Source organism: Astatotilapia calliptera, chromosome 11 (assembly GCF_900246225.1).
Source record: "Astatotilapia calliptera chromosome 11, fAstCal1.2, whole genome shotgun sequence".
Classification (NCBI taxonomy): domain Eukaryota; kingdom Metazoa; phylum Chordata; class Actinopteri; order Cichliformes; family Cichlidae; genus Astatotilapia; species Astatotilapia calliptera.
In genome coordinates this window covers 17,409,321-17,437,171 of record NC_039312.1, presented here as the reverse complement: position 1 = coordinate 17,437,171, position 27,851 = coordinate 17,409,321, and the positions used below count along the sequence as shown (strand labels likewise).

Sequence of the window (27,851 nt, the reverse complement as noted above, 5' to 3'; positions counted from 1 at the left end):
CAGCAGTTTGAGGGTGGTCTACGATGTCGAGCGGCGTAAAAGGCACAGGTGTTTCAGGACGGTGCCGCAAGATAAAGCGGGACCCCCCACTTAGCAGTCCATGCTGCGCTCTCTTTTTGTTTGTCACTTTGTTTAGCATGATTTGTTCTGTTAACAGGATAAAACTTTGCCACAGAAGGTGGATAGGGGAATACCACTCAGCTTCTTCAGTTTCAGTTTTCAAATCAACATACGCATCTGAAAAAGAATATACCTGACTTTCCCATTACTTTGTTACTGGTTTATTTGACTTCTGTGACTCAGAGATTAATTTATAGACAGACAGGAAAGTGTGTATGTATCTGTAAAATGGCTCATAGAAACCAGTTAATTAGGTAAATGTGTATATGCATGTGTAGCCTTGCTTGTATACTTATACATGCAGTGTAACCATTCCTGGCTTTCCCACACTACATGTTAATTGTTTTGACTGTATCCTTGCCCTTTAGGTTATGTGATTACATTTTTGTAATCTAACAAAAGAAGCTACAATTTAACAATTACAGCTGTAAAAACACACAGTGGTGTTAATATAACTCAATTCCATAGATCCGAATGCCTCAGAAGACTGCTGCTGTTCAGTCTTATAGCTTTCTCCTCCCAAAGGCAGGGCGCAAGTATGCTTCTGTTTGTTTGTCTGTCTGTTTATATTGAGTATCGAGTAATAATAATGTGTTATTGAGTAATATATCATATGAAAGGGCATTAAAAGAACAGACTTCAAAGTTTTTCAGGGATGCCCTACGGCGCTACAATCACACCATAAAGTGTTACAAACTCAAACACTACATGAATATATCTTATCTCGGTTTTTTACAGCTTATAGAAGCCAAAGATTTCAGCCATGTCTGCTCCAATCATGAGGGTAAAGAAAATAATTAAATACACAGTTTTAGTATCTAAGGTCATAGGTCAAAGGTCAGACATGAGAGTGCTGTTATAAAAGCAGCTGATGACAACATGTTGTAAAAAAAAAAAATCATTAAACATTGAACTTTACATATAGTCCATGGCATTTGGGGGGAGTTGCGCTCTCTTGTTTAGACTTGAGTCTCACTCTATAAAGTCTCTGAGCCACATCATTTTTTTATCAAGTCAAGTCTCAGGTTGCACTAAAGTTACTAAAATTAAAATAAAAACAAGACTTTTGAAAAAAAAAAAAAAAAAGAAGTTTAATCATTTTGTTAACTTGGAAAACGAACTAAAATAAAATGAAAATATAGAGGGAGTATCTCAACTGAGTTACCTAAATGTTTCCTCTGGCATATTATATCTAAATAAAATGCTACTCAAAAACACTAAAACTAAATAAAAACGAAACTACAACTAAACATTTCCAACCAAAAGGAAAGCTACACTAAAACAAGCAAACCCAATGCCTGTTCTACAGTGTCTATCTTCAGGGCAGTTGTTTGAATTGCTATAAGCTGTTTTTGTCTCAAGGGTCAACAAAGACACGGAAATCAATGTACTGAAGGCTATGCAACTTTATACTGTTTTTTTAAGATGAGGATTTATGTTATGTTGCGTGTGGATACAAAACTGTGTGTAGGGATTGAACCAGTGTTACCGAGAAAGAAAAAACACACAATAGAGCTCAGTGATGGGCTGGCCTCCCCACAGTCTGGACTGCAACACTGCATTGATAAGTATTGACTTTCAAGCTTGTTAGAATTATGCAAACTCTGTTTTTGCCTCATATACTTTATTTCTGCGTACTTTTGCACTATTTCTGCAGTTTACATTACATTAGGTACACTGTAAAAATAACTGCACAATAACCTTTTTGTTGCCGGCAGTTTTCCGTAATTTAACAGTAGTACTTGTTACACTGTATGCCATTTTTAAGAAAGCAAGTGACGCCAGCAGCTTTGCTGTGCAGCATCAGCTGTTAATGTTGCACTCCTGCCGGCCTGGAATCCCCATAATTTAATATGCAATTATTGTCGATTTTTATACTTTTACTATCTGCTTGTCATTGACATTCCAATACCACAACAGTGTATTGTAAGTTGCTTGTTGTGTCTACCAAGAAAAACCTAGCTACGTCAAGATATTTGCAACAAAAGTATGAAATAACAAAAGCTGAATAACTGACGTTTTACACACACAGACACACACACTGTAACATATATGGATTGAGCAGACGTAAAAGTAAAAGAAAACACGCTTCTTCTGTATCACCCATAGTTTCTTACCTCTTATGTTTCTTATGTTAGCGCAGTGTCTTAACCTATATGCTCTCTTGTACATTTAGATGAATGTCACTTACATACCTTGTTTGCTCTACACCCTTGATATAGCCTACTTGTCTTCATGTGGTTTACAAAAGGTGGGTTGGTGGGTGGCCATCTTGTCTGAGATGCAATGCATCCACAGAGGATTCCTTAAATCTGCTGGATATTTGGTCACTTACATAACTCCCACGTAGTTACATCTCATTACTTCCAACAAACAGCCGATTCATATAGAGAGAGGGTCCTGTCCCCCAGAGTCTGCTCTGAATGCCCACAGTGTTATGTATTCCAGATGAATCATGATTCTCACACCGGGGCTTTATTCAGCCAAAAACTGTGTGCTGCTAGCAGCAATCTTTGGGATAAGGCAAGTTACATGTGACAGACATTTGTGAAATAACTGCTATACAATCTGCAAAGCTGAGTCATAATAATTTTAAATTACCGGTAAATAGATAAGATTTATTTGATTGTTTTAAACAATTCAGCAATTCAGTTGCCGTGTTCAACAATTCAGTGTGTTGTTGAGACAAACTAAATGAAGTCATTTTGAATCAACTCTTGAATCAACAGTGGATTTTCAGCTATAAGAAGCAAACATGTGCTTTCTTTGTGCAAGCAAATAAAACAGAGTAACTTGTCATGTTAGATACAGAAACCAGTGTAAAATACCATGCCTTTTTGTAAGTCCAATACAAATATTTTTCATGGTGGTTGAGAGAGTGGGACCATAAGATTTGGTAAAGGGCGTGGGGGTGGGGGGATTTTCCTTAAGTAGGAGCAGACTTTATCACTCTCCTCCTTTCTAGTGGTGGTCCTTCTTCTCACCTCTTTCCTCTCAGGTTAGTTGAAGAAGTTCTGTGTCCACTCTTCCAATTAGATTGAGGGAGAAAGTCAAAGAAAGAGATAAAGAAAGAACCAAGTCATTATTCAAGTAAGTGCAACTTTTTATTCCCCTTTTTTGTGAAAACTGCATTGGAATAACTAGCATCCTACTTTCAGGTGTGTTTGTGTGGATGGGTTTTTAATCTTATTGTTTATTTGTAGAGTATAATGTTATAATTTTCTGTGTCTTAATGAGTAGAAAGGGTTTTGGTGTTGATTCTTTCCTTGTTTTATTTACAGTGAAAAGGATTTATAAATAGTAGTTTTTGTGAGTGCAGTGGAAAAACAATTTAAAAAAAACCCATTATTGCTAAATTTTTCCTTTTAGTTTTAATCATGGAATCAAAATGAATTCTATCAGTTTTAGAAATAAAGAAGACTTATTAATTCAACCAGCACTGAAGCCCATTTAAAAGCAAGGCTGGACGTATTTTCTTTTGTGGTTTTATGAGTTGTGGGTGACGAGCTTTATGTAACCGTCTGTATAGTGAAAGACATACTGTGTCCCACAGTTCTTACAGTAAAGCTCTGTTACCTGGCCACATAGTCTCAGTGGCACACTCTGAGTTTCCCACTCAGGTCAGCTTTTCCTTCCTGCTCAGTGTCCAGTGACTTAGACCTTACTTGGTTTGAACAGCAGTCACTTTACGACTGAACACTTGGAACACTTCTGAATATCTGGATGCATGTCTGTGTCAATTTTTACAGCAGCTTTATTGTAAAAAGCACATAACAGAGGTTTGGACATGTTTTCCAGTTATGAGTATTTAGGTATATAGCATATTTATAGTATATATAAGTGGCAAAGCTCAAAGGAAATACTTAAAAGGTCATTTAAATAAATCTGCTTAGTTAGCTCTAAAGGTCAGCTCACAGCATACAGCTTCTGCATTAACACTTTAACACCTAGTGTATCATATCTGATATTTTATTTTTGAGAGTTCTCCATCATATGCGTATTTTCCTCTCTGGAAAAACTTGAAACAATTGAAAAGTAGATTTTTAAGCAATAGACTACAAAAAACAAACAACAAAAACAATTAGAATTTTTCAGTAAGTTTGTTTTTCAGGAAAAAAAATCTAAATGTTTTTTGAAACTGAATAGAAAAAGTAAGTACTTAGAAGCCAGAAATGTCTTGTCAGTTAACCACTTTTTAAATTGCTGCCAGTCTCTGATTAGCCAGTTCTACTGAGGAGCTTTAAGTGTGAATGGAAGCTCTGTGAATGTGATGCTGGTCAGTCCTGTAAAAGATATATGTATGCTCATTAAAGTCCTACTTGGAACTCAAAAATCAGCTATAAAATGGCCTACGTTAGTGTTTCCTGCATTCAACTCTGCCATAATTCAGCTCTTTCTTTATTTCTGTCTTCATTTCCAGGTGAGACCTGGCAAAGAAAAAAGCAAAATATAGAAGAAGGAATTCATAGATTTACAGTAACGTAAATTCAGTTCCACTGAAGCAACAGCTTCTCTGACCACAGTTGCTGGATCAAAATGTTATTTACTCTAGGACTACTCCTCCTTCTCACCCCATTTCCCTCTATTCAAACCACAACCAATGAGAAGAGAGACTCCACAGGAAGTGATGTGACCAAAGCCAGTGCAGCATTTACCCGTTCAAAACCAAAAACCACTGCTCTCCCTGACAAACAGACCAACCAGCTCACCCTTAAGCCAAATGCCATCAATCAGACAGTTTTACCCACTCCAGCTACCAAGCAAAAATCTCCAACAGCCAATGTTACACTGACCACCAAAGGCAGGCACAGCCCAACAGTAATTCAAACCACTCCGTCAGTGGTAAAGGCTACTACACCCAGAAGCACCCTCTCAAACAAAGACAAGCACACAGTCCCAGTTAACCAGACTAAGTCCCCTAAGTCAGCCTCAGGTGGTGAAGTAAAAGGAAGCAAAGACAAGCATTCCCCCACTGGAATTCTAAATGTTCAGCCAACACCCATAAAGACTGCTTCATCCAGCGGTGCTAAACCCACCAAACACAAACTTCAGCCCTCTGGCAATCAGACTATTCTAATTAGGTCTCCTTCAACTGATCATGGGAATACTGCCAAAGACAGGCCTGCCACCACCGTAGTTCAAAATACTCAGTCAACATTTATAAAGTCCACTGCTGCCACAAAAAACAAGCCCGCACCATCTGTCAATCAAACTGTTGTTGCTAGGTCCCCCACCATCAATGACGTGAAGTCCAAGGGCAAGCCTTCTCCCACAAAAGTTCCAACTGTGTTGCCACTGGAGACTCCAGCAAAGACAACTGACAAAGAAAAGGTCACAACCTCTGCCAATGACACAGTTTTAATCAAAGAATCCAGCAAAGACAAGCCTGCCTCTTCGCAGCCCATCAAAGTGATTATCAGTGAGGGCTGCGACTCAAGCAACACCAAGGAGCAGGAGCTGAAGCTGAAACCTGGTGCTCCACTCGTCATGACTCATAAGATCAGCTTGTTGCCTGGTGGCTGCAGTGGAGAGTGTGAGGCTGAAATGGCCGAACTGAAAGGGCGTGTGGCTCGGCTCGAAAGAGAGATGTCCTTTCTCAAAGATAAATGTATCATTTTCTTATGATTTATTCACCATATTTTATCATTTTAAACACTATTCAGTATAGACAGGATTAAACATTCCTTGTTCTGTTTGTTTCTGCCCAGGTCCGTGCTCTGCAAACTGTCCAAATGACTGTGGTGACAATGGGAAATGTGAGAAGGGTAAATGTATCTGCCACAAAGGATTCATGGGTCTAGACTGCAGTAAGTGTGCACAAGGAGCCGAGTGTAGCAAAAGTAAGTTATGTTTGCACTAAAATGAGAAAAAATAAATATTTTTATGTAACCTTTGAATGATGCAGCCTCTCCCTGGGCTTTTCAGAAGCTAGCAAAGGGAGCACCATCCAGCCAACAGTGGAGACTGTAATCCTGCAGGTGAAAAAAGGAAAGGACAGCATGCAGGAGAAAAATACCAAAGCAGAACAAACACTTTTCCAGAAGAATGTGTCTGAGACTGACACTACACCTAAAGAAGCCACTAATGCCAAAGGAGCTGTTGATAAAACACAAGTGAAAGAAGACACCGCTGTGAAGAAAACAACTACTAAAGGTTCTTCAAATCCTGAAAACACCAGTCGCCCAACTGTTGACAAAAGTCTCCCGAAACAAGAGGAAAACAAGAAGGAGGTAACCCGAAAAGGCAAAACAACACCCTCAGCCTCAGAAACCAACATTAAAGATGGGACTGGCAGCAGAACATTTTCAACGTCCGACCATCTGAAAGATGAACCACAAAATAATGCAACACAAAGCAATGTGAAGAAGGTTTCTAAAACTGACACAACCATCTCCAAGGGCACAGGGACAACCAAAACCAAAACAGACAAGGACATTTTGGAGCAGTCCACGAAGGGTGAAAAGAATGTATCTCAGTCATCCGGCCATAAACCAAATAAGACAGGTAAATTAGACACTTTAATTTTGCAGACTGTGGACAAAAAAACTGACAAGACTGGGAAAGGAACACAAATAAATCTGGATGTATTGAATCGAACCATTGGAGCTGCATCAGATAAGACTAAATCTCATCATGACAAAACAACTCACCATGACTCAGGGATCAGCATCAAGAGGACCGGAGGATCTGGATTAGGATCTGTGAAGGCTGTAAACATATCTTCCCACAGCTTCACAGTCACATGGTTAGCACCCCAAGGGATGTTTAAGAACTTCACTGTGATCAGAAGAGAGCCACAGACAGAAGGAGACGAAGATGGTTACGAGGACTTTGAGGAGGAAGCTCTTCCAGGACAAAAGCCCTCTGCAGCTAGGAATGCAACGGAAGTCTTAGTACAGAGTGAGCGCACCAACACAACTGCCTCCTCCAGGAAAGCTGATGGATCAAAAGTTAAAGCTGACACCAAGAGGATCTCGATGGTGGTCCCGGGTAATGTGAGCTCTGTGGAGTTCAGTAATTTGCGGGCAAACACGCGCTATGTCCTGCATATATATGGTACAGCAGCACAGAGAAGATCAAAGATTCACAGAGTAACTGCAACCACAGGTAATAACAGCAGGAAAACGTTTATGTATAAGTCCATCAATATCTAAGCAAATGATACACTATGTTGTACTTTTTTCTCTTGCTAGGTCCTGAGCCAGCCACAGAGATGGTTTTCAGTAATGTCACAGAGGCTTCTCTCAATGTTTCCTGGTCCAAACCAAAGACAACGTTCACAGGCTTCAGGGTCACATACACCAACATTTTAACAGGTCTGTTAAGTACTGCTCATATTGTTTATCTCAGACCAGAGTTATCCAGCATAAAACACTTAATTAATGCCAGCTCAACCCAAGTGAAGGTTAATGTCAGTTTATTAGGAAATGTTCTTAGTGTCTCATTGTGGTGCTTGTTGTCGTCCTGACAGGGGAGAACCGCTTGGTGACAGTGGGCTCTAAGCAGTCTTACGTTGTTCTGTCCAAGCTGTCTGCTGGGTCTTCCTACATAATCACTGTAACTACGACACAAGGCCAATTCCAGAGTGATCCACTCACATCCGTCATCACCACAGGTACAATCTTAGACAAGTTTACTATTATAAAAGGCTACTGTCTTTGTCTTGGAGTGCAAAAATAAAACATAAACACTGTGGATAATATCCGAACTGCAGTGCCCGCCCCTCCAACGCATCTTCAAGTTGTCAATGTGACAGACACCAGAGCTGTGCTGCAGTGGACTCCCAGTCTAGGGAAAGTAGACCGCTTCGTCATCAGCTACGAGTCCTCTAAGAGTGAGTGTGGCCACACTGACATAATGACTAATGAATAAGTGCTTGCGACTAAGCGGAATGCTCTTATTGCCACAGCTCCTAATGTGACAGTGACCGTGACCTTGTCAGGAAACTCAGTGGAGCACCAGCTGAGAGGCCTGCAGAAAGGCACCCTCTACAGGGTCAAAGTGCTGAGCCAGAAGGACAGTCTGCAGAGTATGGCCATCTCAACAACATTTACTACTGCAAATGGTGAGCAAAAGGGTGGGAAAATGAAGTAAAATCATAATCTTAAACAAGAGAGAATAAAATAATCCTTCATGGATGAGCAACCTAGAGAGTATGTTTAGTTTTAAGTGAGTAAACTTAAAAAAAGAAAAAAGAAAAACTGCCAAGGGGCTTCTTGTGTCTCTCAGTGGTCAAAGCCAGTGAAGTTGGGGCTCGAAGTGCAGTCATAGCTTGGAGAGCCACCCCTGCCGTTTATCACAGCTACAAAGTGCTCTATCAGGTGGCCGGAGAGGAGACAAAGGTCAGTTGCAATTTTTGATCTTTGGTATACAATAATTAAAGAGAGACCCGACTTTTACAGAATTTCAAAGCTCTGTGTGTTACTGTGTTTATATTAGGAGGTGATTCTGGAGCCCACCATCACAGAGTACAAGTTGACTGGGCTTTTGCCCATGTCCCGCTATTTTGTTGTGGTGCAAGGCGAGAGAGATGGACACTATACATCTGTTGTCACCACAGAATTCATCACAGGTATGCATTTTACGTGTTGCAATGTAATCCCATCTTGTGATTACTCTAAAAACTAATTTTCTTTATCTGTTAGGAAAACTGCGCTTCCCTTTCCCTACCGAGTGCTCTCAGGAGCTGCTGAATGGAGCTCTGCACTCAGGAGAGTTGGACATCTACCCTCAAGGACGAGAGGGGCGAGCAGTTAGAGTCTACTGTGACATGGAGACTGATGGAGGCGGCTGGACAGTAAGACAAACTGCAGTCACTTGAATAAAAGTCAAAAATAGACTTTTATTTGGGTTTTAGACAGCAGTCTCTGTGTTTTGCAGGTGTTCCAGAGGAGGATGAATGGAAAAACAGATTTTTTCAGAACATGGAGTGAATACAAAGCTGGCTTTGGAAACCTGAGTGAAGAATTCTGGCTTGGTACAGTATAAAGCCAAGCTTCTAATCACTTTATCTGATTCAAAGTGTTTTCTTTTGTTTTCACTACATCTGCTTAAACAGCATCTTTTCTCCCAACTCCCACCAGGAAATGAGCTCCTGCACAACCTGACTAATGTTGGCCCTGTGAGTCTGAGAGTGGATATGCGATCAGGAAACCATACCGTCTACGCTCACTACACGAACTTCTCTGTCGATTCAGAGACGAGGCACTATACGCTCACCGTGTCTGGCTACACCGGAACAGCAGGTCCAGTTTCAAAAACTGCATTAAAACAAAACAAGTGCAGTTATACCTGACAATTTGGATCTCAATATCAATGCACTTTTCTGACAGGTGACTCTATGAGGTACCATAACGGTCGTCCATTCTCAACCCGAGACAAGAACCCTGATCCCATGGGGATCCACTGTGCCAAGGCCTACATGGGAGGCTGGTGGTATAAAAACTGTTACAAGGTCAACCTCAATGGTCTTTATGGCATCAACAGTAACAATCAGGTACGACTAATCTCTGCTGATTTCTAAACGTTTTTATCTTTTAAAGCACACTGGCCAAAGATAGATTTTCTTTTTCTGTTTCTGCTCTAGGGAATAGTCTGGATAGACTGGAAAGGTAAAGACTCCTCCATTCCCTTCACTGAGATGAAGTTCAGACCCTCCAGGTTCTCCCCTGCAACTCATGGGTAAGGATGGACCAGCCTCCATGAAAACTCTGCATCTGACAGAAAATTAAAGCTCCAGAAATTTTCGAGAACCTTGGATCTCACGGTTTCTGTGTCTCTGTCCGAATAAAATAACCTATAGTTGTTTTGATAGCTGCAGCTGTCAGTTCATTTGATTCAATGTGCAAGTAATTTTCTGATCTGTTTTTATAGCAGACGTAACAACTAATTTTATTGTAACTTTTGAATTCTGTTCTACTGTTCTGCCTGACTCATTCATTTCAATACAAATGTGTTTTGTGCCCCAAAATTGTATGCCACCCCACTACTACTGTAATTAAACATGCACTGTTTCACTCCATTGGAATAAATGTGGCTAACCTTGGTCTCGTGAGTTTTTATTTCCTGAAAGCAATTTACAATTTCTCACCTCCCTGCGTTCGTCGTGTTACAAGATTGAGAAACACAGGCTTGACAGATTGTAATGTCAACTAAAATGTGTTAACATGCCCTTTAGTGAGTGCAAATCATGTCTAGGCTGTCTTGTGCTGCATTTATCACATCAACAGTCATGCTGACCTAACAAATATTTGGATGTCCTTGATTATAGCGAAAACACCAAACACTGTATCGAGCTGACAGGCTTTAAGACCTGTGAGAGGACTATAAATGTTCAGGGCTGCGTGTTGACCACCGCGAGAAGACTCTAAGTGATAATGGAAATATCAATAGTCAGTGTGGGAGCTGCGTTCCTGGTTGTACTGCTGTTCATGGTGCTGAATTGGATTTCTGGTCAGAAACACAAAGATGTTCAGGAAAATCATAAGGGAAGTAAGTCAAGTTGAGTATATATTCACGGTCTTTTTATAGTATATGGTTTTGATGGTTGCAATAAATAATGAAATTAAAAATATGGAGACTTACAAAACTGAAACTGGTTGTTATTCTATATCGTTTGCGCCTGTCCATTTTACTTTGTCTTTTCTAATTCTGTGTAGGAGATGATTCTAGATTTCTGGACCAGTTTCTTCCCTGCTCCTCATCTCTTTCCCTCCCGGGCCCTCCCGGCCACTTTCTCATTGGTAATATGATGGAGCTGAAACATGATCATCTACCAATTCACCTCACAAATTTGGCACAGCGCTATGGAAGCATTTATCGCCTTAAATGCGGAACAACAAGTAATGATCCATTAATTGATAACGGTTGACATTTTTAGTAAATTTCGGGTTGCATAACACCAAAACACTGCACTTATAATCGTGTTGTTTCAGCTATGGTAGTGCTGAACAGCAGCGAAGTCATAAGAGAAGCACTGGTGAAGAAATGGTGTGACTTTGCCGGGAGACCGATCTCATACACAGGTAAAGAGTTCAGTTCAGTGCACTGGGCTGCGTAGTTGTCATATGATATCATGACCCTGACTCATTTCTTTCAGGTAATATTGTGTCTGGGGGAGGTTGCAACATATCTTTAGGTGACTATACTGAAAAGTGGAAGGCACAACATCGCCTTGTCCATAGTTCTCTGCAGCGTTGCTGCAAAAAGTCGTTGCATGATGTCATTGAGAGACAAGCGCTGCATCTGTTAAAGGTACAGTTAAAAAAAGCTGGAAAACAAGATTTTAGAAGGAAGACTTTGCAAACCAAATGCTCGGGATAAAGCACGGGTTTGTTCACTGTTTAGGTTTTGATGGGCTATAAAGGCTGTGCTGTAGATCTGTCAGAGGATTTTACTGTGGCGGCCAGTAATGTCATCACCACTCTGGCTTTCGGAATAGAAGTGAGTATTCTTCTCCCCCTAGTTCTGTTTGTTTTCATGTCACCGTCTTAGAAAAGGTACATTCATAATGTTCTGTTAATCAGGAAGTGAAACTCTTGAGGATAAGCATGACGACATCTTGTTCCCTCTGTTTTTGGACAGTGTGTCTCATTACTTTGTGTCTTGTAGTATGATAAGAGCTCATCGGAGCTGCAGGAGTTGCACAGATGTCTCAATGAGATTGTTGCTCTGTGGGGCTCCGCTTGGATATCAGCCCTGGACTCTTTCCCACTGCTTAGAGTAAATATCCACCATTTAGACTATTGGTCAAATAAATAAAACCAGTACCATGTTGTGAAAATAATTTCATGTCATTTGTTCTCTCAAAGAAATTACCCAATCCTGTTTTTGCCCATCTTCTGAAAGAGGTGGTCAGGAGAGACGAAATCATAGGAAGACATCTCAACAATTACAAGGTTAGTAATGTAAGATGATAAGAAAATAATGATCTCATGAATTGAAATCATTCAGATCGCAAGACAAAGAAAATACTTGCTGTGATTTTGTGAAACCAAACACAAAATCACACAAGTTATTTAAAAACATCCAAAATAACTCTCTTTTAATCTACTTTTGCTATTTATTTAAGCAGTCACAGGACAAAAAAAATCAGGATGTCATCACAGGATCCCTCCTCCAGGGACTTGACAATCAGAACACAGAAGACAAAGCGGTGAGTACATACAGTGAATACCAGGAGAGATAGTGGACTGCTTTCCTTAATAAATCACCTGAAGTCCCGATAATTTTACAAACTATGATGATAGAGCAAGCTTAGTTCAAGATCACAATTAGAAGTGGAAACATGCAACACTGTAAAAGTATTAAATTACATGTCTTCATGTTCCCAGCTATTAACAGATATTCATGTTCACATGGCAACAGTGGACCTTCTTATCGGGGGAACAGAGACTACTGCGGCCTGGCTAAACTGGATGGTGGCCTTCCTCCTGCACAGACCAGAGGCACTGGGAATTTTTACCAAAAAACAAAAAAAAGTTAAAACAAAATACATGTTTTAGTTTTTTATGCATCCTTTCTAATGTAATCTACAGGTGCAGGAGTTGGTATATGAGGAGCTGTGCACAGTATTGGAGGGCCGATACCCTAAATACAGCGACAGACACAGACTTCCGGTCCTCTGCTCTCTGATCAGTGAGGTGCTCAGGCTCAGGCCAGTCGCCCCTTTGGCAGTACCACACAGAGCCATCAGAGACAGCAGGTCAGCCTGCACATAATAAATAGCAGGAACTACACAACACACAATAAGCACTACTGACTAAGTACCTGTGTGTGTATATGTGTGAGTGTGTGTGTGTGTGTGTAGATGGGGGTGTGTACACACATGTACCATGTTTACATATCTTTGTGGGACCAAAAATTTGAAGTTTTCTTTTGTTGTGCGGACCAACAGCCCTTATGGGGACAAAATCCATGTCCCCACGAGTTTGAAGGATCAGTATTGTAAAGTGCTTTGAGGGGTACTGAAAAGCATATATATAAATACAATCCATTATTATTGTTTCAAATAATAACTTTTTTATTATTATATAAAAGTATATTATATATAAAATATATTACTGATACTAAAATGTGATTTTAGTATCAGGCACTCATTTCGTTTATTTTTGATGGTTAGGGTCAGGGTAAGCGGCTAGGGAAAGCATTATGTCAATTAGATGTCTCCACAAAGATATGAAAACACAATTGTCTTTGTGTGTGCGTGTGTGTTTATGTGTGAGATACATGTGCTAGTACAGCCTGGCTGAGGTCTCCAGATCTCCCACAGTCTCACATTTCTCCAAAGGGAGTGGTTTTAATTAATGAAGTATGCTGGAATGTGATGCTGGAAGTATGAAGTATTGCAACATTTGGCACCGCTCTTCCTCCAAGATCAGACTTATGAAGAGACATCCACTTGAATTACCTTTAGAAAAATGTAATTTATTAAAACAACAAGCACCATCATTGTTTATTTATGTAATTGTGCAGAAAGAAGATGTGTAGACATTATTTAAATTAACCAAAACCTGAAAAAACAACAACAACAAACAAACAGGCATACACACATACACATTTTCTGCTGTTGCCCTGTTATGTATGTGTGTTGCTTGATACTTGGCATTAAGACAAATACATGGCTCCTCCTCATGTTTAGCATTGCAGGTTATTTCATCCCTAAGAACACAGTCATCATTCCTAATCTTTTTGGAGCACATCATGATCCTGAAGTTTGGCCTGACCCATACAGCTTCAAACCAGGTACTGTCCCAAACGCTGTGTGATTTGTGTTCATTTCACTTGGCTCAGAAGAGTTCAAATAAAGTATTGACACTCTCTCTTTCAGAGCGCTTTCTGAATGAAGGAGGAGGAAGCGGAGGCGGCTCCACCCGTGACCTGATCCCTTTTGGAGGGGGGGCTCGGCTCTGCCTGGGAGAGTCTGTGGCCAAAATGGAGCTTTTTCTGTTCAGTGCCTACTTGCTGAGAGATTTTCAGTTCCTCCTGCCTGAGAGTGAGACCTCACTGCCTGATCTGAGAGGAGTTGCCAGTGTTGTGCTTAAGATCAAGTCCTATGATGTTGTAGCACGTCCAAGACCTGTGACTAATCCCTGAGCTGCAGTGGGTGTATTGCTGACTTGTTGTTTGTGTTGGCCATGCATGTGCAAATTTATGTTTCACATATTTATATTTTCTCTTCTTATTCTTATTTATTCTTACACTTTATTATCAAAGTTATTTGTTCCACCATCACTGAATAAAATGTCCAAACCAAAGTCTTTATTTCTTCAGTGGCGATAACCCTGACAATAGGTGACCACTCTTGCGAAATTAAAACAAACACTGCAGTCAGAAATGTCCCATTAGAGTGCAGTCACAAGCAGCTTTATTAACTATGCAAAAAATATCAGATAATTAAATATATATATATATGTGTTGGTCCGACTAAAACATTCAGCTTGTCAGTTAATCAGCTATAGTGAGTAATCTACCCAGTAGTACATTTACTACCCCGTTCACTGAGCAAGACAAAGGCCTACTCCACACCTGGTGCACAGCCTTTTGTCACCTAAGCACCTCTCACTAATACGCCCACTATTCTCATTCATCTCGCAGGGACCTGGACATTCCCATACACTACATAACACATAGAAAACTCCACTGACTCTTAAAAATGCCACACAGTGGCATAATGTATGGGATAAGTCCAGTTTCTCCTCAGCACTGGGTTACAGGCGTATCTGCTGTTTGGGTTTTCATCATTAATATCCTACTCATGATGAAAAGGAATGTAAAAGTTATTATTTGAAACAATAATAATGGATTGTATTTATATATATGCTTTTCAGTACCCCTCAAAGCACTTTACAATACCACTATTCTTTCACTCTCACATTCATACACTGGTGGAGGCAAGCTACAGTTGTAGCCACAGCTGCCCTGGGGCAGACTAACAGGGGCGAGGCTGCCATATCGCACCATCGGCCCCCCTGGCCATCACCAGTAGGCTTTAGGTGAAGTGTCTTGCCCAAGGACACAATGGCCAAGACTGTCCAAGCCGGGGCTCGAACTGGCAACCTTCCGATTACGAGACAAACACACAACTCTTGAGCTACGATGGTACCTTTATCAAAATAGTAACCCACATGTAAAACACACAGCAGTCACGAGAGTTAAAGTGACTGTAGCAGAGTCAACATAAATAACTCTTACAAGTAAAAATAACTCATCTCTTATGACTCACTCTCATGAGCAAAAAGTGAGGTTCCTGTGTCATTTCGTGCAACTGAATGGGTTTGTGTTGTAACGAGAAAGTTAAAAAATGAGAAGTTAATGAAAAGCTTTCTCTGGCAAGTAATTAAATTACATGTTGCATTACGGCCCTGTCCTTTATTAAGGTCATTAACTGCTCACACCTGCATGGGTTTAGAAAGTTTAATTTACAACATCCAACTTTGATAGCTAGGGAATGGACTGCCAGGGTCTCTCTTCTTGAATGCCACCCAGCACACACTGCACCTGACTCTATGTCACCTTCTGGGTTGTGGGCCTACACGAGGGTAGCCCTTTCTTCCTGGGCAGGGTAAACTGTCCCCAGATCTGACCAATCAGACTACTGCATTTGGCAACAAGTGCACTCATAGCTCAAAAACGGTACTGAAACTACAAATACCTCAGACACATAGCTAAACATAGCTCCAGCTCAATCAACTGAACTGAGTTTAAAGAAACCCTCAGTCCTCCTGAAATATGTATGAAAGCCACCACAGACAGAAGGTGCTTCGATGACATCAAAGAAGTGATGCATTGCTGACTGTATGCATGAATTACTGAACGGTTGCATCTTCATGCAACCTCTGTTCTTGATTCAACTGATGAAAATGATTGCTTTCCCCAGCTCTGCAAACACATGCCTGTAAGTATCCTCCTAATCATTCTGATAGTGGAAGGGAGGATTCTATGGGGCGATCGTGGCTCAAGAGTTGGGAGTTCGCCTTGTAATCGGAAGGTTGCCGGTTCGAGCCCCGGCTCGGACAGTCTCGGTCGTTGTGTCCTTGGGCAAGACACTTCACCCGTTGCCTACTGGTGGTGGTCAGAGGGCCCGGTGGCGCCAGTGTCCGGCAACCTCGCCTCTGTCAGTGCGCCCCAGGGTGGCTGTGGCTACAATGTAGCTTGCCATCACCAGTGTGTGAATGTGTGCGTGAATGGGTGGATGGATGACTGGATATGTAAAGCGCTTTGGGGTCCTTAGGGACTAGTAAAAGCGCTATATAAATACAGGCCATTTTACATTTACACCAAGAGGAAGCGCAACAAGGATCTGGGGAATAAATCCGATTTATTCTGGATCTGAAGGTTGAATACTTCCACAATGACCACAATGTTTTCCTTCTTGGTCTGCAGCTAATGATCAGCCCAGTACTGAAAGATATTTTTGAAAGATATCAAAAAACAGGATCATGCCGAGTCAAGCTCACATGTCCTATTTCACTAATGTTGGTGCTCTTCTCCTCAGACTCATGTGTACGAGGTCGTTCAGGATGATCGTAATGAGGAACAACAACAACAACAACATTTAAAAAGAGAAGCAGCCACTGCAACAACCAGTTTTTATGATTTATTACAAGCTGTGAACTAGAGTGAAACCACATGCTATTCTTTGTCTTTATCACAAACTTCAAAATCATCAACAGATGTGGTTTACAAAACCTGTTTGAAAACAGACTTTTTTCTATTTCAAGAAACAGAAATGCACAGTAAATCAGCTCCTCCTTTGCCAGACATGCATGCAAGATGTTTTAAAGTAAATTTAAAAAATGTATGATTACATTGTAAGCAATTTTGAAAAACACATTTTATTTCAATAATATGGTTTTTAAATTATTCATTTTAAAATTTTATTTTACACACTCAGTCAAACTAAACAAAAAAAGATGAGATAACTGCTGAGGAAAATCTTCTTTAGCTTGAAAGTGGCTAATATTGGACTGCAGTAAAAGAGAGAAATTATTTTTTGCGACAGGCTAAGATTTGAAAATCATAATCAATTGAGAAAACAAGGCATGATACCGCTAACAAGTAACCAAGATTACATCTGGCATTGGGTAGAGACTGCTGACAAGCTGGCTTGGATTATCTGTGAGAAAAGAAAAAGGTTCAAGTCAAGTGTTGAACAGAAAGGCATCAAAGAGGCTAAAAAGCGCAGTAAGAAGAGAGTTGGCACTCACTCCCCAAAGGTGCAACAATTTCATATGTAGACATACAATTACCTGAATAACAAGAAAACACCGAACCATTTAAACAACTCAACACTACATTATGATAGTGTGATAATTTCAATTCAATTTTATTTATATAGCGCCAAAACACAACAACAGTCACCTCAAGGTGCTTTATATTGTACAGTAGATCCTACAATAATAGATACAGAGAAAAACCCAACAATCATATGACCCCCTATGAGCAAGCACTTTGGCGACAGTGGGAAGGAAAAACTCCCTTTTAACAGGAAGAAACCTCCAGCAGAACCAGGCTCAGGGAGGGGGGGACATCTGCTGGGACCAATTGGGGTGAGAGAAGGAAGACAGGATAAGACATGCTCTGGAAGAGAGACAGAGATTAATAACAGATATGATTCAATGCAGAGAGGTCTGCTAACACATAGTGGTCGTGTCCAAATTCATGGGCTGCATCCTCCTGAGGACCCGGCCTTCGCGGTCTACGTGGGCCGGGTCCTCAGAAGGTCGGGTAGGCCGGAAGTAAACGGCTGTGGAAATTGGACGGTCTAGCCTTCTGATTTACGTCACCGCTGTCTCGGTGGAGTTTAATGAACTCAGCCGTCTGCTCCTTCCTATCTAAAATATAACAGGACACTGGCGTAAATTCTCAACCGTCTCACACTTCTGTTTAATCAGTTTTCTGTTTGACGTTTATTCAGCTGTGTGAAAACTAGGACTTTAATCTCAGCCAAACCGATTTACTCAGGAACAAATCAAACAGTGAAAAAAGCCCAACAATAACATTTTTAGGTTGCCTAAGTGACTTATATATCACGTTTAACCTGAGTAGACTGCGGTGATCTGAAAGTGATGTGCCGGGAGTTGTGCCGTTCTCAGCGGCTCCAGTGACCCTCGAGCTCTCGGCTAGCTGTCGAGCTGGTGGGTAGCAGACGTCTCCGAAAACGTCGAAGCACTTTTGCAAATATGTGACATCTTGATAAACCGAGCAGATATTTGATGTTTACACAACTACTTTCTCGCCTGAAAATATGTTAAAACTTTATTTTGTGACCCAGAAAGATTAGTATGAGTAATTTTAAAACTTAGTAGCGGAGCATTGGTAAAACTTAGGAGCATTGTTGGAAACTGGAGTTTGGCTGGGCCGCGCTATGAATTCTGGGATAAGGTGGGCCACGAAGGACACACCCGACCCATCCTTCAAATTTGGGGAAAAGGAGGACGCATTTGTCGGCTGCATTTGGAGGAGTCTACGAATTTGGACAGCCTTCGTCGCGTCGCTGTGATGTAATCGGTTTACAAATGCAGCCTCAGGAGGATGCAGCCCATGAATTTGGACACGACCAGTGAGTGAGAAAGGTGACTGGAAAGGAAAAACTCAATGCATCATGGGAATCCCCCGGCAGCCTACGTCTATTGCAGCATAACTAAGGGAGGATTCAGGGTCACCTGGTCCAGCCCTAACTATGTGCTTTGGCAAAAAGGAAAGTTTTAAGCCTAATCTTAAAAGTAGAGATAGTGTCTGTCTCCCGAATCCAAACTGGAAGCTGGTTCCACAGAAGAGGGGCCTGAAAACTGAAGGCTCTCCCTCCCATTCTACTTTTAAATACTCTAGGAACAACAAGTAGGCCTGCAGAGCGAGAGCGAAGTGCTCTAATAGGGTGATATGGTACTACAAGGTCATTAAGATAAGATGGGGCCTGATTATTTAAGACCTTGTATGTGAGGAGCAGGATTTTGAATTCAATTCTGAATTTAACAGGAAGCCAATGAAGGGAAGCCAAAACAGGAGAAATATGCTCTCTCTTTCTAGTCCCTGTCAGGACTCTTGCTGCAGCATTTTGGATTAGCTGAAGGCTTTTCAGTGAGTTTTTTGGACATCCTGATAATAATGAATTGCAGTCGTCCAGCCTGGAAGTAATAATTTGATTTCTCCAGTGCCTTCAACACCATTCTTCCCTCGGTTCTAAAGGACAAGCTGGTGAACTCTGGAGTGGACCATCACCTCACTACCTGGATTTTGGACTACCTCACCGACCGACCACAGTATGTGAGGACTCAGGGCTGTGTGTCGGACAGGGTCGTCTGCAGTACGGGGGCCCCACAGGGAACGGTTCTGGCTCCGTTCCTCTTCACCATCTACACTGCAGACTTCTCCCACAATTCCACCCAGTGCTTCCTGCAGAAGTTCTCTGATGACTCTGCAATAGTCGGCCTCATCACTGATGGGGACTACAAGGAGTACAGAGGTCTGACCCAAGACTTTGTGGACTGGTGCCAGCTGAACTACCTCCAGATCAACGCCAGTAAAACCAAGGAACTGGTGGTAGACTTCCGCAGGCACAAGCATTTTCCACTGCAACCACTGAACATCCAAGGTATGGACATTGAGGCTGTGGACAGCTACAGATACCTTGGTGTTCATCTGAACAATAGACTGGACTGGACTCATAACTCAGACGCCCTCTACAGGAAAGGGCAGAGCAGGCTGTACCTGCTGCGGAGACTCAGGTCGTTTGGGGTGGAGGGCCCACTCCTGAAGACCTTCTATGACTCTGTCGTGGCTTCTGCTATCTTTTATGGTGTGGTCTGCTGGGGCGGCAGCATCTCTGCTGGGGACAGGAAGAGACTGAACAGTGTGATCCGAAGGGCCAGCTCTGTTCTAGGATGTCCTCTGGACCCAGTGGAGGTGGTGAGTGACAGGAGAATGGCGGCTAAGCTGTCATCACTGTTGGACAACATCTCCCACCCCATGCAGCAGACTGTGACAGCACTGAGCAGCTCCTTCAGTGGGAGACTGCGGCACCCACGGTGTGGGACGGAGAGATTTCGCAGGTCTTTCCTCCCCACTGCTGTCAGACTCCATAATAAAGACTTTAACTGATCAAGCACACACATCCATACATATGCAATAATACTAAGTGCAATAATCCTTTCTGTCATCGTTGTATTTTTACTCAGTTGTATATAGCATTTGTATTTGTATTCTATTTTTATCTTATTGTATATTTATTTTATTTTATTCTACTGTATATAGTATTTTATTTTATTCTATTCTGTACAGTTGTGTACTGTATTTATTCTTATTGTATCCTAATTTTTGCCTCATAACTTTTGCACTGTCCACTTCCTGCTGTGACAAAACAAATTTCCCACGTGTGGGACTAATAAAGGTTATCTTATCTTATCTTATCTTATCTTATAAATGCATGAACTAGTTTTTCAGCGTCACTCTGAGACAGGATATTTCTAACTTTAGAGATGTTGCGCAAATGGAAGAACGCAGTCGTACACATTTGTTTAATATGTGCATTGAAGGACATGTCTTGGTCAAAAGACATGAGACTTTCAACTCTTTCATAAGAATGAAAGTGTTGAAAGTCAGATCAATCCAAAAAGGTGCCTCTAGTGTAACTGTGTGATTCTCCGGGTTTTGCATAAAATGGAACAGCTAGTGAAGAGACAAAGATCAGTCACACACAGGCCTTTTTATTTTTGCTTCCACTTATTTTCATTTCCTTGACGTTACGCAGAAGTCTCGACTTGAAACTATAACCAGTCTTTTGGTTGTTCTGCGATCCATAACTGCCAGTTTTGTTGCATAAGCCACAAAACTGGCCCAATAAATACAATTAATCATTGCACTTGCAGTTAAAGTTGGGAGAGAAAAATAATAACAGAGAGTTCTTACGGAGAAGTTTAAAAAAAAAAGCAAAAAAAAGCAAACAACCGACAAATAATCAGTTGCTTATTTTTTGTTTTTGTACAGAAAGAAAATTTGCAAAGATAAGAAAACGTAAGAATATAAACTACACACACACATGAAACCTGGAAAAACAGCATATTTCTATTTAAATGAACATTCATACACAGACAAATGTCTGACGTACACATTTTCTAATGTTGTTAAGTTGCTTATTAACACTGTTTTTAGTTGGCCTCATGACAAATATTTGACTCCTCCTCATGTTTAGCATTGCAGGTTATTTCATCCCTAAGAACACAGTCATCATTCCTAATCTTTTTGGAGCACATCATGATCCTGAAGTTTGGCCTGACCCATACAGCTTCAAACCAGGTACTGTCCCAAACGCTGTGTGATTTGTGTTCATTTCACTTGGCTCAGAAGAGTTCAAATAAAGTATTGACACTCTCTCTTTCAGAGCGCTTTCTGAATGAAGGAGGAGGAAGCGGAGGCGGCTCCACCCGTGACCTGATCCCTTTTGGAGGGGGGGCTCGGCTCTGCCTGGGAGAGTCTGTGGCCAAAATGGAGCTTTTTCTGTTCAGTGCCTACTTGCTGAGAGATTTTCAGTTCCTCCTGCCTGAGAGCGAGACCTCACTGCCTGATCTGAGAGGAGTTGCCAGTGTTGTGCTTAAAATCAAGTCCTATGAAGTTGTAGCACGTCCAAGACCTGTGACTAATCCCTGAGCTGCAGTGGGTGTATTGCTGACTTGTTGTTTGCGTTGGCCATGCATGTGCAAATTTATGTTTCACATATTTATATTTTCTCTTCTTATTCTTATTCATTCTTACACTTTATTATCAAAGTTATTTGTTCCACCATCACTGAATAAAATGTCCAAACCAAAGTCTTTATTTCTTCATTGGCAATGCACAGAATAACTGTACTGTTGGTGCTCATTAATGTTCACCTGTAGTGGAGGGAAATTACAACAATGATCATATAAGTAATTATATTTTTGCAAAATGAAAAACTAAAGTGAGAGGAGTAAAAAGTCGTAAAAATGAATGCTGTTAATGTATCTACGGAGTTGGACACCACAATGTGAAAGAGCCTTCTTTTTTGCAGGTTTCACTGAATCTGACAGCACCACCTGGTGGACAAACCTTAAAAATGCAGTCTCCACAGCACTGGATACAGCAGTATCTGCTGTTTGGGTTGTTACACAATTAATAGCATCCTGGTGATAAAAAGGAATGTAGACGTTATTATTAAAAGTAATTTAATTGACAGGTAAATCACAACAGTCACAACACTTAAAGTGATTGTGACAATTTTGGATAAACATGACGGACTCGATCACTACATAAATATAAATTTCTCTTATGAGTCATTCTCCTCAGTTAAACATGATCTTCATGTGTCATTTCCTGGAAAAGTGTTTTGCAAAACTTCTGCTATAAGAGCATTTTGCAATAACAGAGAAAATCTGGAAACGGCAAGATGGACTCGCTCTCACTGTTGGTAATCTGTCTTTTTTATCTCACACAGGCAGCAAGTGGACATCATCCAACTGGTAATTAAACAAACATATAACACCTATAAATATATATACACATGATGTAATATATTCACACGCGGTACCTTGTAAAACCCTCTTGGACATGGCTTGATTTCATCCTTTCTGATTGTTTTCTAACCCACGAGGCACCGTTATGAGACAAAACTTGTTGGTGTCACAGAAAAATAATTAGTCAGTGGTTACTGATTTTTTTTTTTACCTTATATTGTATCATAGCAAAATAACCATAATAAAAATAACTCACAAAATAATTGTGATCTCAGATATTCACTCAGTCCTTTGTGAACTGCTCACATGTACACAAGTGTTACAGTTTTCATTTTATGGCATATATAGATTTTAAGAAATCTTTTTCATTTAAAAAAAAATGCATTTTTCTGTAATTTTCTTCAGGGAACCCTTTGCTAATGGTCGCTGTAGAAGGAGATAATGTTACTTTGCCATGTGGTATCCCTTCTATCAAAACCTGTTCTTCTATCAGCTGGGACATGAGTGCAGAATTTAATTTAACTGATGAGATTATAAAGAAAGAAAAGCCGACAGCTCCAAGCAGCCACAGGTATCGCCTGCTCAAAGACTGCTCTCTGCAGATTACTCAGCTGGTGCTCAATGACGCACGGCTTTACACGTGTAAGAGTGGAACGCTCAAGTCAAGTGTTTCACTTCGAATTCTTTGCAGTAAGTATTTTTGCTTCACACCTTCTTTTTGTTTTTTTGTTTTACATACAGAAATAGTAAACAAAAATATCACAATGCTCACTTTTTTTTATCCACCAGTTACTGAAAGGTCACTTCCTGCAAATGACAAAAAGATGGAGCTTCATTGTTACCTCAGTACAGATAAAGGAGCTGACCCCTGTTTCAACCGCAAAGAGCTTCATATCAACTGGAGCTCTGAGGATGATACACCAATAAATGGAAGCAGATTTGTAATTGAACATCCACGTAATTGCTTCTCTAAACTGATCATTGATACAAAATCGACAGACCACCACAGAAAATGGAGATGTCATCTAACTCAGAATGACCTTGTTAAAGCCACCATCAGTTATACGACAACAGTAGAAGGTGCTACACAGCCTGTACACAAAATGAAAGATGTTGCTCAGTACGTACAAAGTGTGACCAGTTCTCCCTTTCCCCCAGATGGACTAGAGGAAGTGTTTGCCACAGTGGGTGAGTCAGTACTATTGAATTGTGGCAACACTTCCTCTCCTGATATGAAGTGGACTTTGCGTGAAAAGCAACTGAGAGATGCTAGCTCACCTGATAATGGCCAAATAAAAGCATCACATGTTAATCAAGATTCCTCTCTGGTCATTAGCAGACTGAGCTCACTGCATGCTGGAGACTACCAGTGTTCACACTCCACTGATAAAAAAGATGTGTTCAATAAATTCAGGCTGCATACCCTTGATGGTAAGTATTAAAACTTTGTAGATGCAAGTGTATATATATACACATACAAATATGAGAGAGAAAGAGAGAGAGATGGAGAGATGGAGAGATAGCTATCGATATCTGATGTTTCATCTCTCATGTTCTACATTTTTACAGTAACTGCAATGCCTGCAGGGCTCAGAGGAGAGAATCTCACCTTGACCTGTGCACTTACCTGTGCCACAGAATGTGAAAATGACTTTGAATTAACTTGGTCAGGAAGTGCCCACAAAGGTTGGCAGAGTGAATTAATGAATATCAATAATACTCTGATAAAGAAGTTATTTCTCCCAGAGTCATCAGTGCGATCATACGAAGATATAACATGCTCTGTGCACAGAGAGGGCGCTCGGGTGGCATCAAAAAAGTGGCGTGCCGTTGACCGTAAGCATGAATTACTTTACTGTTGCCTTGTCTGCTGAATGCACCTTCTATTCATGACCAAACTGATCGGAAAATTATTCCTTTCCCCAGCTCTGCAAACGCCTGCCTGGGTAGGCCTGCCTCTGGTCATCCTGATAGTGGCGGGTGGGCTCTACATTTACACCAAGAGGAAGCGCAACAAGGATGCAGGTACTGAATGTGCTTCAGAAATTACAACCAAACAACAGCTACAACATGAATTACTCTAAGGCTTTGATGGAGATTGAATATTTCCACAATGACCACAATGTTTTCCTTCTTGGTCTGCAGCTAATGATCAGCCCAGTACTGAAATGGTAAGATATCAAAAAACAGGATCATGCCGAGTCAAGCTCACATGTCCTATTTCACTAATGTTGGTGCTCTTCTCCTCAGACTCATGTGTACGAGGTCGTTCAGGATGATCGTAATGAGGAACAACAACAGCAACTACATTTAAAAAGAGAAGCAGCCACTGCAACAACCAGTTTTTATGATTTATTACAAGCTGTGAACTAGAGTGAAACCACATGCTATTCTTTGTCTTTATCACAAACTTCAAAATCATCAACAGATGTGGTTTACAAAACCTGTTTGAAAACAGACTTTTTTCTATTTCAAGAAACAGAAATGCACAGTAAATCAGCTCCTCCTTTGCCTTGCTACAGACATGCATGCAAGATTTTAAAGAAATAAAGTTACAAAAACATGATTGGTTACATTATAAGCATGCAAACTTATCTACTTTTGAAAATCCAACCCACACTGCAAAGATGAGATAACTGCAAAGGAGAATCTTCTTCCTTACTTGAAAATATTTATTATTGGACTGCAACAAAGGAGAGAAAAATGTTTTGGTTTCTTTGGTTTTCGTTGTTGTTGGGTTGTTTTTTGTTGACATGATAAGATTTGAACAATTTCATAAAGGAGGCAAAACCTCATACAACTTACAGGTAACTAAGCTTTCGTCTGGCATTTGATACAGACTGTTGATTCGCTGGCCTGGAGTATCTGTGAAAAAAGAAAAAGGTTCAAGTCAAGTGTTGAACAGAAAGGCATCACAGTGGCTAAAAAGCGCAGTAAGAAGAGAGTTTGCACTCACTCGTCAAAGGTGCAACAATCTCATATGTAGACATACAATTACCTGAATAACGAGAAAACAGAAATATTTAAACAACTCAACACTACGTAAAGTTAGTGTGACTGCATGACAGTGTGATAAGAATGAAAGAGTTTAAAGTCAGATCAAACCGTTAAAGCGCCTCTGGTGTAACTGTGTGATTCTCTGGGTTTTGCATCTGCGGTACACAACGAGTCCAATCACAGCAGCAATTATGATCATCCCCAAAATGACACAGACCACAACTGCAATTAAAGCATCATTGCTCTCCTCCTTCCTTTGCGACAGAGATATATCATTGGCTTTTGGTGCTAAAGAGAACAAGGCGAAAGTTAAAGCAACAATATAGTGAACATATAATCATAAATATGATTTAATGAATGTGCAAGACAGCAAAGGAAAACAGACCTGGCAGACTCGGAGTTTTTGTTGGAATAACCGGAACCGTTGTGGTCACAAAAGCTTCGTGTGAAAAAACAGGAATCTTACATATTACTTGTGTGTATGTTTGATCATTGCTTTTGACATGTCAAAGAAAAAAATCACTGACCTTGTACTTGTAGATTGGTGTCAAAGCAGCGCTGAGTTTTACCAAGCGTGTAACTGCATGTATACCAGCCACTGTCGCTGGTGTTCACAGACTGGAAAGTCAGAGATGTACCATCAGTTTTGGCTTTGCTGGAGTCGAGTGATTCACGCATGTCTCCTTTCTGGATTGCCCAGGAGATGTTTTGAGGTTCTTGTTGTCCACTTGTCATGTTTACTGGGCAGTTTAACTTGGCAGGCATGCTGGGTGCGGCCTTCACAGGTTCAAGGACTTTGCAGTCTGCAAGATCATAACAAATCATGTGACTCACCAGTGAGATATTTGCTTGCAAAGTAAAGAGAAAGTAGTAAAAAGTTTTACCTTTTATTCTCAAAGATATGTTTTTGGCCGCAACACGGTCCCATCCTTTCCACATTTCACAAGTGTACAGTCCTGCGTCGGATTTTTGAAGTTTTGTCAGAGTTAAGCATTTTTGTCCATTTCCATCAGCTACCCATTTTACACGTTTATACACATCGTTGCTCGGTGTGGGCCATTTAAACATATCCTTCACTTGATTAGGATCTGTAGCAAACTTTGTCACGCTGTATCTGTAGAAGCTGTTTGGATCCGTGTCATTTTGACTGAAACAAGTGAGAGCTACATCTTCTTCTTGAACAGCTAAGATGGGCTCAGTATCTGTTAAGCCAAAAGTTAAATAATGAGTCTAAATGTACTAATACATGCATCGCATTCAAGGAAGCAAGTACCTCATTTTTGCTGGTTAGAAAGTTTACACCAAAATATGCAATATCAGATTAGCAGTATGCATATTTTTAGATTCATGGCATATAATGAAATTGCATTTGTTGTTAAATAATTTTTGGAGCCAAGATGATATACACTGAATAAACCTTTAGTTACTTAATTACAAATGTAGCAAGCATAGTTAAAAAGCGTTTATTTTTATCCAATCAGATCCAGACATTATCTGCAGAACTGCTTACCTCCAAATCCTGATGCGACATTCAACAGAATTAAAGAAAGGTAACCCTGAAGATATAAATGTAACATGTTCTGTGTAATGCAGCTAGTGAAGAGACAAAGATCAGTCACCTCTAGACCTTTTTATTTTCACTTCCTTGAAGTTACATAGAAGTCTCAACTGGAAACTACCATGAGTCTTTTGGATGTTCTTTACCTGATTATGTGATCAACAATACCACAGTGTGGCAAGAACTAGGCATTACATTTGGCCAGTTTTGTGGCCAAGTTGCTTTCTGGGCTCATGTTTAAAGTAAGGAAAAGAAAGTGATAAAGCTGCACTAAAGTTCTCTCCAAACACATTGATCTGACTTATGTGACTGCTTAAACCATTTTACTTCCACCCGTTCCAGTGGAGCTGTTCACTGGTACAGACATTTCACCTTTGAGGTACTTCCAGGTGTAAATGTGCATAACTCTTTCATTTAAATGAATAAAAAGGAACCCACACCCAGAAAAAAAAACTGTGAATAACAAAATATGATGTAATCCAAAAATGCCTCATGAGCAAAAGTTTCCAGACTAGAGCACTAAAGAAAGATCTTATTGCCACATACGTCTTCTTCCTAAAACATAGAATTTTAAATAAGCTGATAGATCACACGTGTGTCCTGCATGCACAGTTCTCCTAAATTATTATCTGTGTCATCAGGTTGGCTTCGTTTTCTGCAGCCTTAAATGTAACAGAGGAACCTCTTCTGTCTAACTGAAACTTTGT

General features: G+C 40.6%; 5 protein-coding genes across 9 annotated transcripts; 4 read left to right on the top strand and 1 right to left on the bottom strand.

Annotated features, from left to right (window-relative positions):
• The first annotated feature begins 1,671 nt into the window (after positions 1-1,671).
• Positions 1,672-10,165, top strand: tnxba (tenascin XBa). 2 transcript variants are annotated; one of them, XM_026183366.1, is made up of 16 exons: positions 1,672-1,688; positions 3,119-3,210; positions 4,541-5,728; positions 5,829-5,960; positions 6,046-7,227; positions 7,314-7,436; positions 7,592-7,735; positions 7,835-7,954; positions 8,030-8,185; positions 8,350-8,462; positions 8,560-8,692; positions 8,766-8,917; positions 9,001-9,097; positions 9,204-9,365; positions 9,453-9,616; positions 9,707-10,165. In XM_026183366.1, exons 3-16 carry the CDS (start codon positions 4,657-4,659, stop codon positions 9,803-9,805), a joined length of 3,849 nt encoding a protein of 1,282 aa, XP_026039151.1. In that variant the 5' UTR covers positions 1,672-1,688; positions 3,119-3,210; positions 4,541-4,656; the 3' UTR covers positions 9,806-10,165. The 2 variants fall into 2 exon arrangements, with proteins under 2 accessions (XP_026039151.1, XP_026039150.1); XM_026183365.1 differs by lacking the exon at positions 1,672-1,688 and having other exon boundaries at positions 3,094-3,210.
• A 331-nt stretch (positions 10,166-10,496) lies between these two features.
• LOC113032285 (steroid 21-hydroxylase-like) lies at positions 10,497-14,261 on the top strand. 2 transcript variants are annotated; one of them, XM_026185111.1, is made up of 12 exons: positions 10,497-10,611; positions 10,779-10,961; positions 11,055-11,144; positions 11,219-11,373; positions 11,467-11,562; positions 11,731-11,841; positions 11,931-12,017; positions 12,194-12,274; positions 12,453-12,566; positions 12,657-12,823; positions 13,760-13,863; positions 13,949-14,261. In XM_026185111.1, the coding sequence occupies exons 1-12, from the start codon at positions 10,497-10,499 to the stop codon at positions 14,212-14,214; spliced, it is 1,569 nt and encodes a 522-aa protein (XP_026040896.1). In that variant the 3' UTR covers positions 14,215-14,261. The 2 variants fall into 2 exon arrangements, with proteins under 2 accessions (XP_026040896.1, XP_026040895.1); XM_026185110.1 differs by having other exon boundaries at positions 12,191-12,274.
• A 7,041-nt stretch (positions 14,262-21,302) lies between these two features.
• LOC113032104 (steroid 17-alpha-hydroxylase/17,20 lyase-like) lies at positions 21,303-21,765 on the top strand. The gene is made up of 2 exons (XM_026184767.1): positions 21,303-21,414; positions 21,500-21,765. The coding sequence occupies exons 1-2, from the start codon at positions 21,303-21,305 to the stop codon at positions 21,763-21,765; spliced, it is 378 nt and encodes a 125-aa protein (XP_026040552.1).
• Positions 21,766-22,515: 750 nt separating this feature from the next.
• On the top strand, positions 22,516-24,967 carry LOC113032125 (uncharacterized). Of its 2 annotated transcripts, XM_026184802.1 has the most exons (8): positions 22,516-22,595; positions 22,995-23,279; positions 23,379-23,669; positions 23,748-24,020; positions 24,159-24,425; positions 24,516-24,614; positions 24,735-24,760; positions 24,840-24,967. In XM_026184802.1, exons 1-8 carry the CDS (start codon positions 22,523-22,525, stop codon positions 24,960-24,962), a joined length of 1,437 nt encoding a protein of 478 aa, XP_026040587.1. In that variant the 5' UTR covers positions 22,516-22,522; the 3' UTR covers positions 24,963-24,967. The 2 variants fall into 2 exon arrangements, with proteins under 2 accessions (XP_026040587.1, XP_026040586.1); XM_026184801.1 differs by having other exon boundaries at positions 23,379-24,020.
• Positions 24,929-27,177, bottom strand: LOC113032126 (uncharacterized). 2 transcript variants are annotated; one of them, XM_026184805.1, is made up of 8 exons: positions 27,097-27,177; positions 26,471-26,788; positions 26,114-26,389; positions 25,972-26,025; positions 25,695-25,874; positions 25,546-25,587; positions 25,395-25,454; positions 24,929-25,272 (listed from the first exon to the last, which is right to left on the bottom strand). In XM_026184805.1, the coding sequence occupies exons 1-8, from the start codon at positions 27,161-27,163 to the stop codon at positions 25,265-25,267; spliced, it is 1,005 nt and encodes a 334-aa protein (XP_026040590.1). In that variant the 5' UTR covers positions 27,164-27,177; the 3' UTR covers positions 24,929-25,264. The 2 variants fall into 2 exon arrangements, with proteins under 2 accessions (XP_026040590.1, XP_026040589.1); XM_026184804.1 differs by lacking the exon at positions 24,929-25,272 and having other exon boundaries at positions 25,306-25,454.
• Positions 27,178-27,851: the final 674 nt, after the last annotated feature.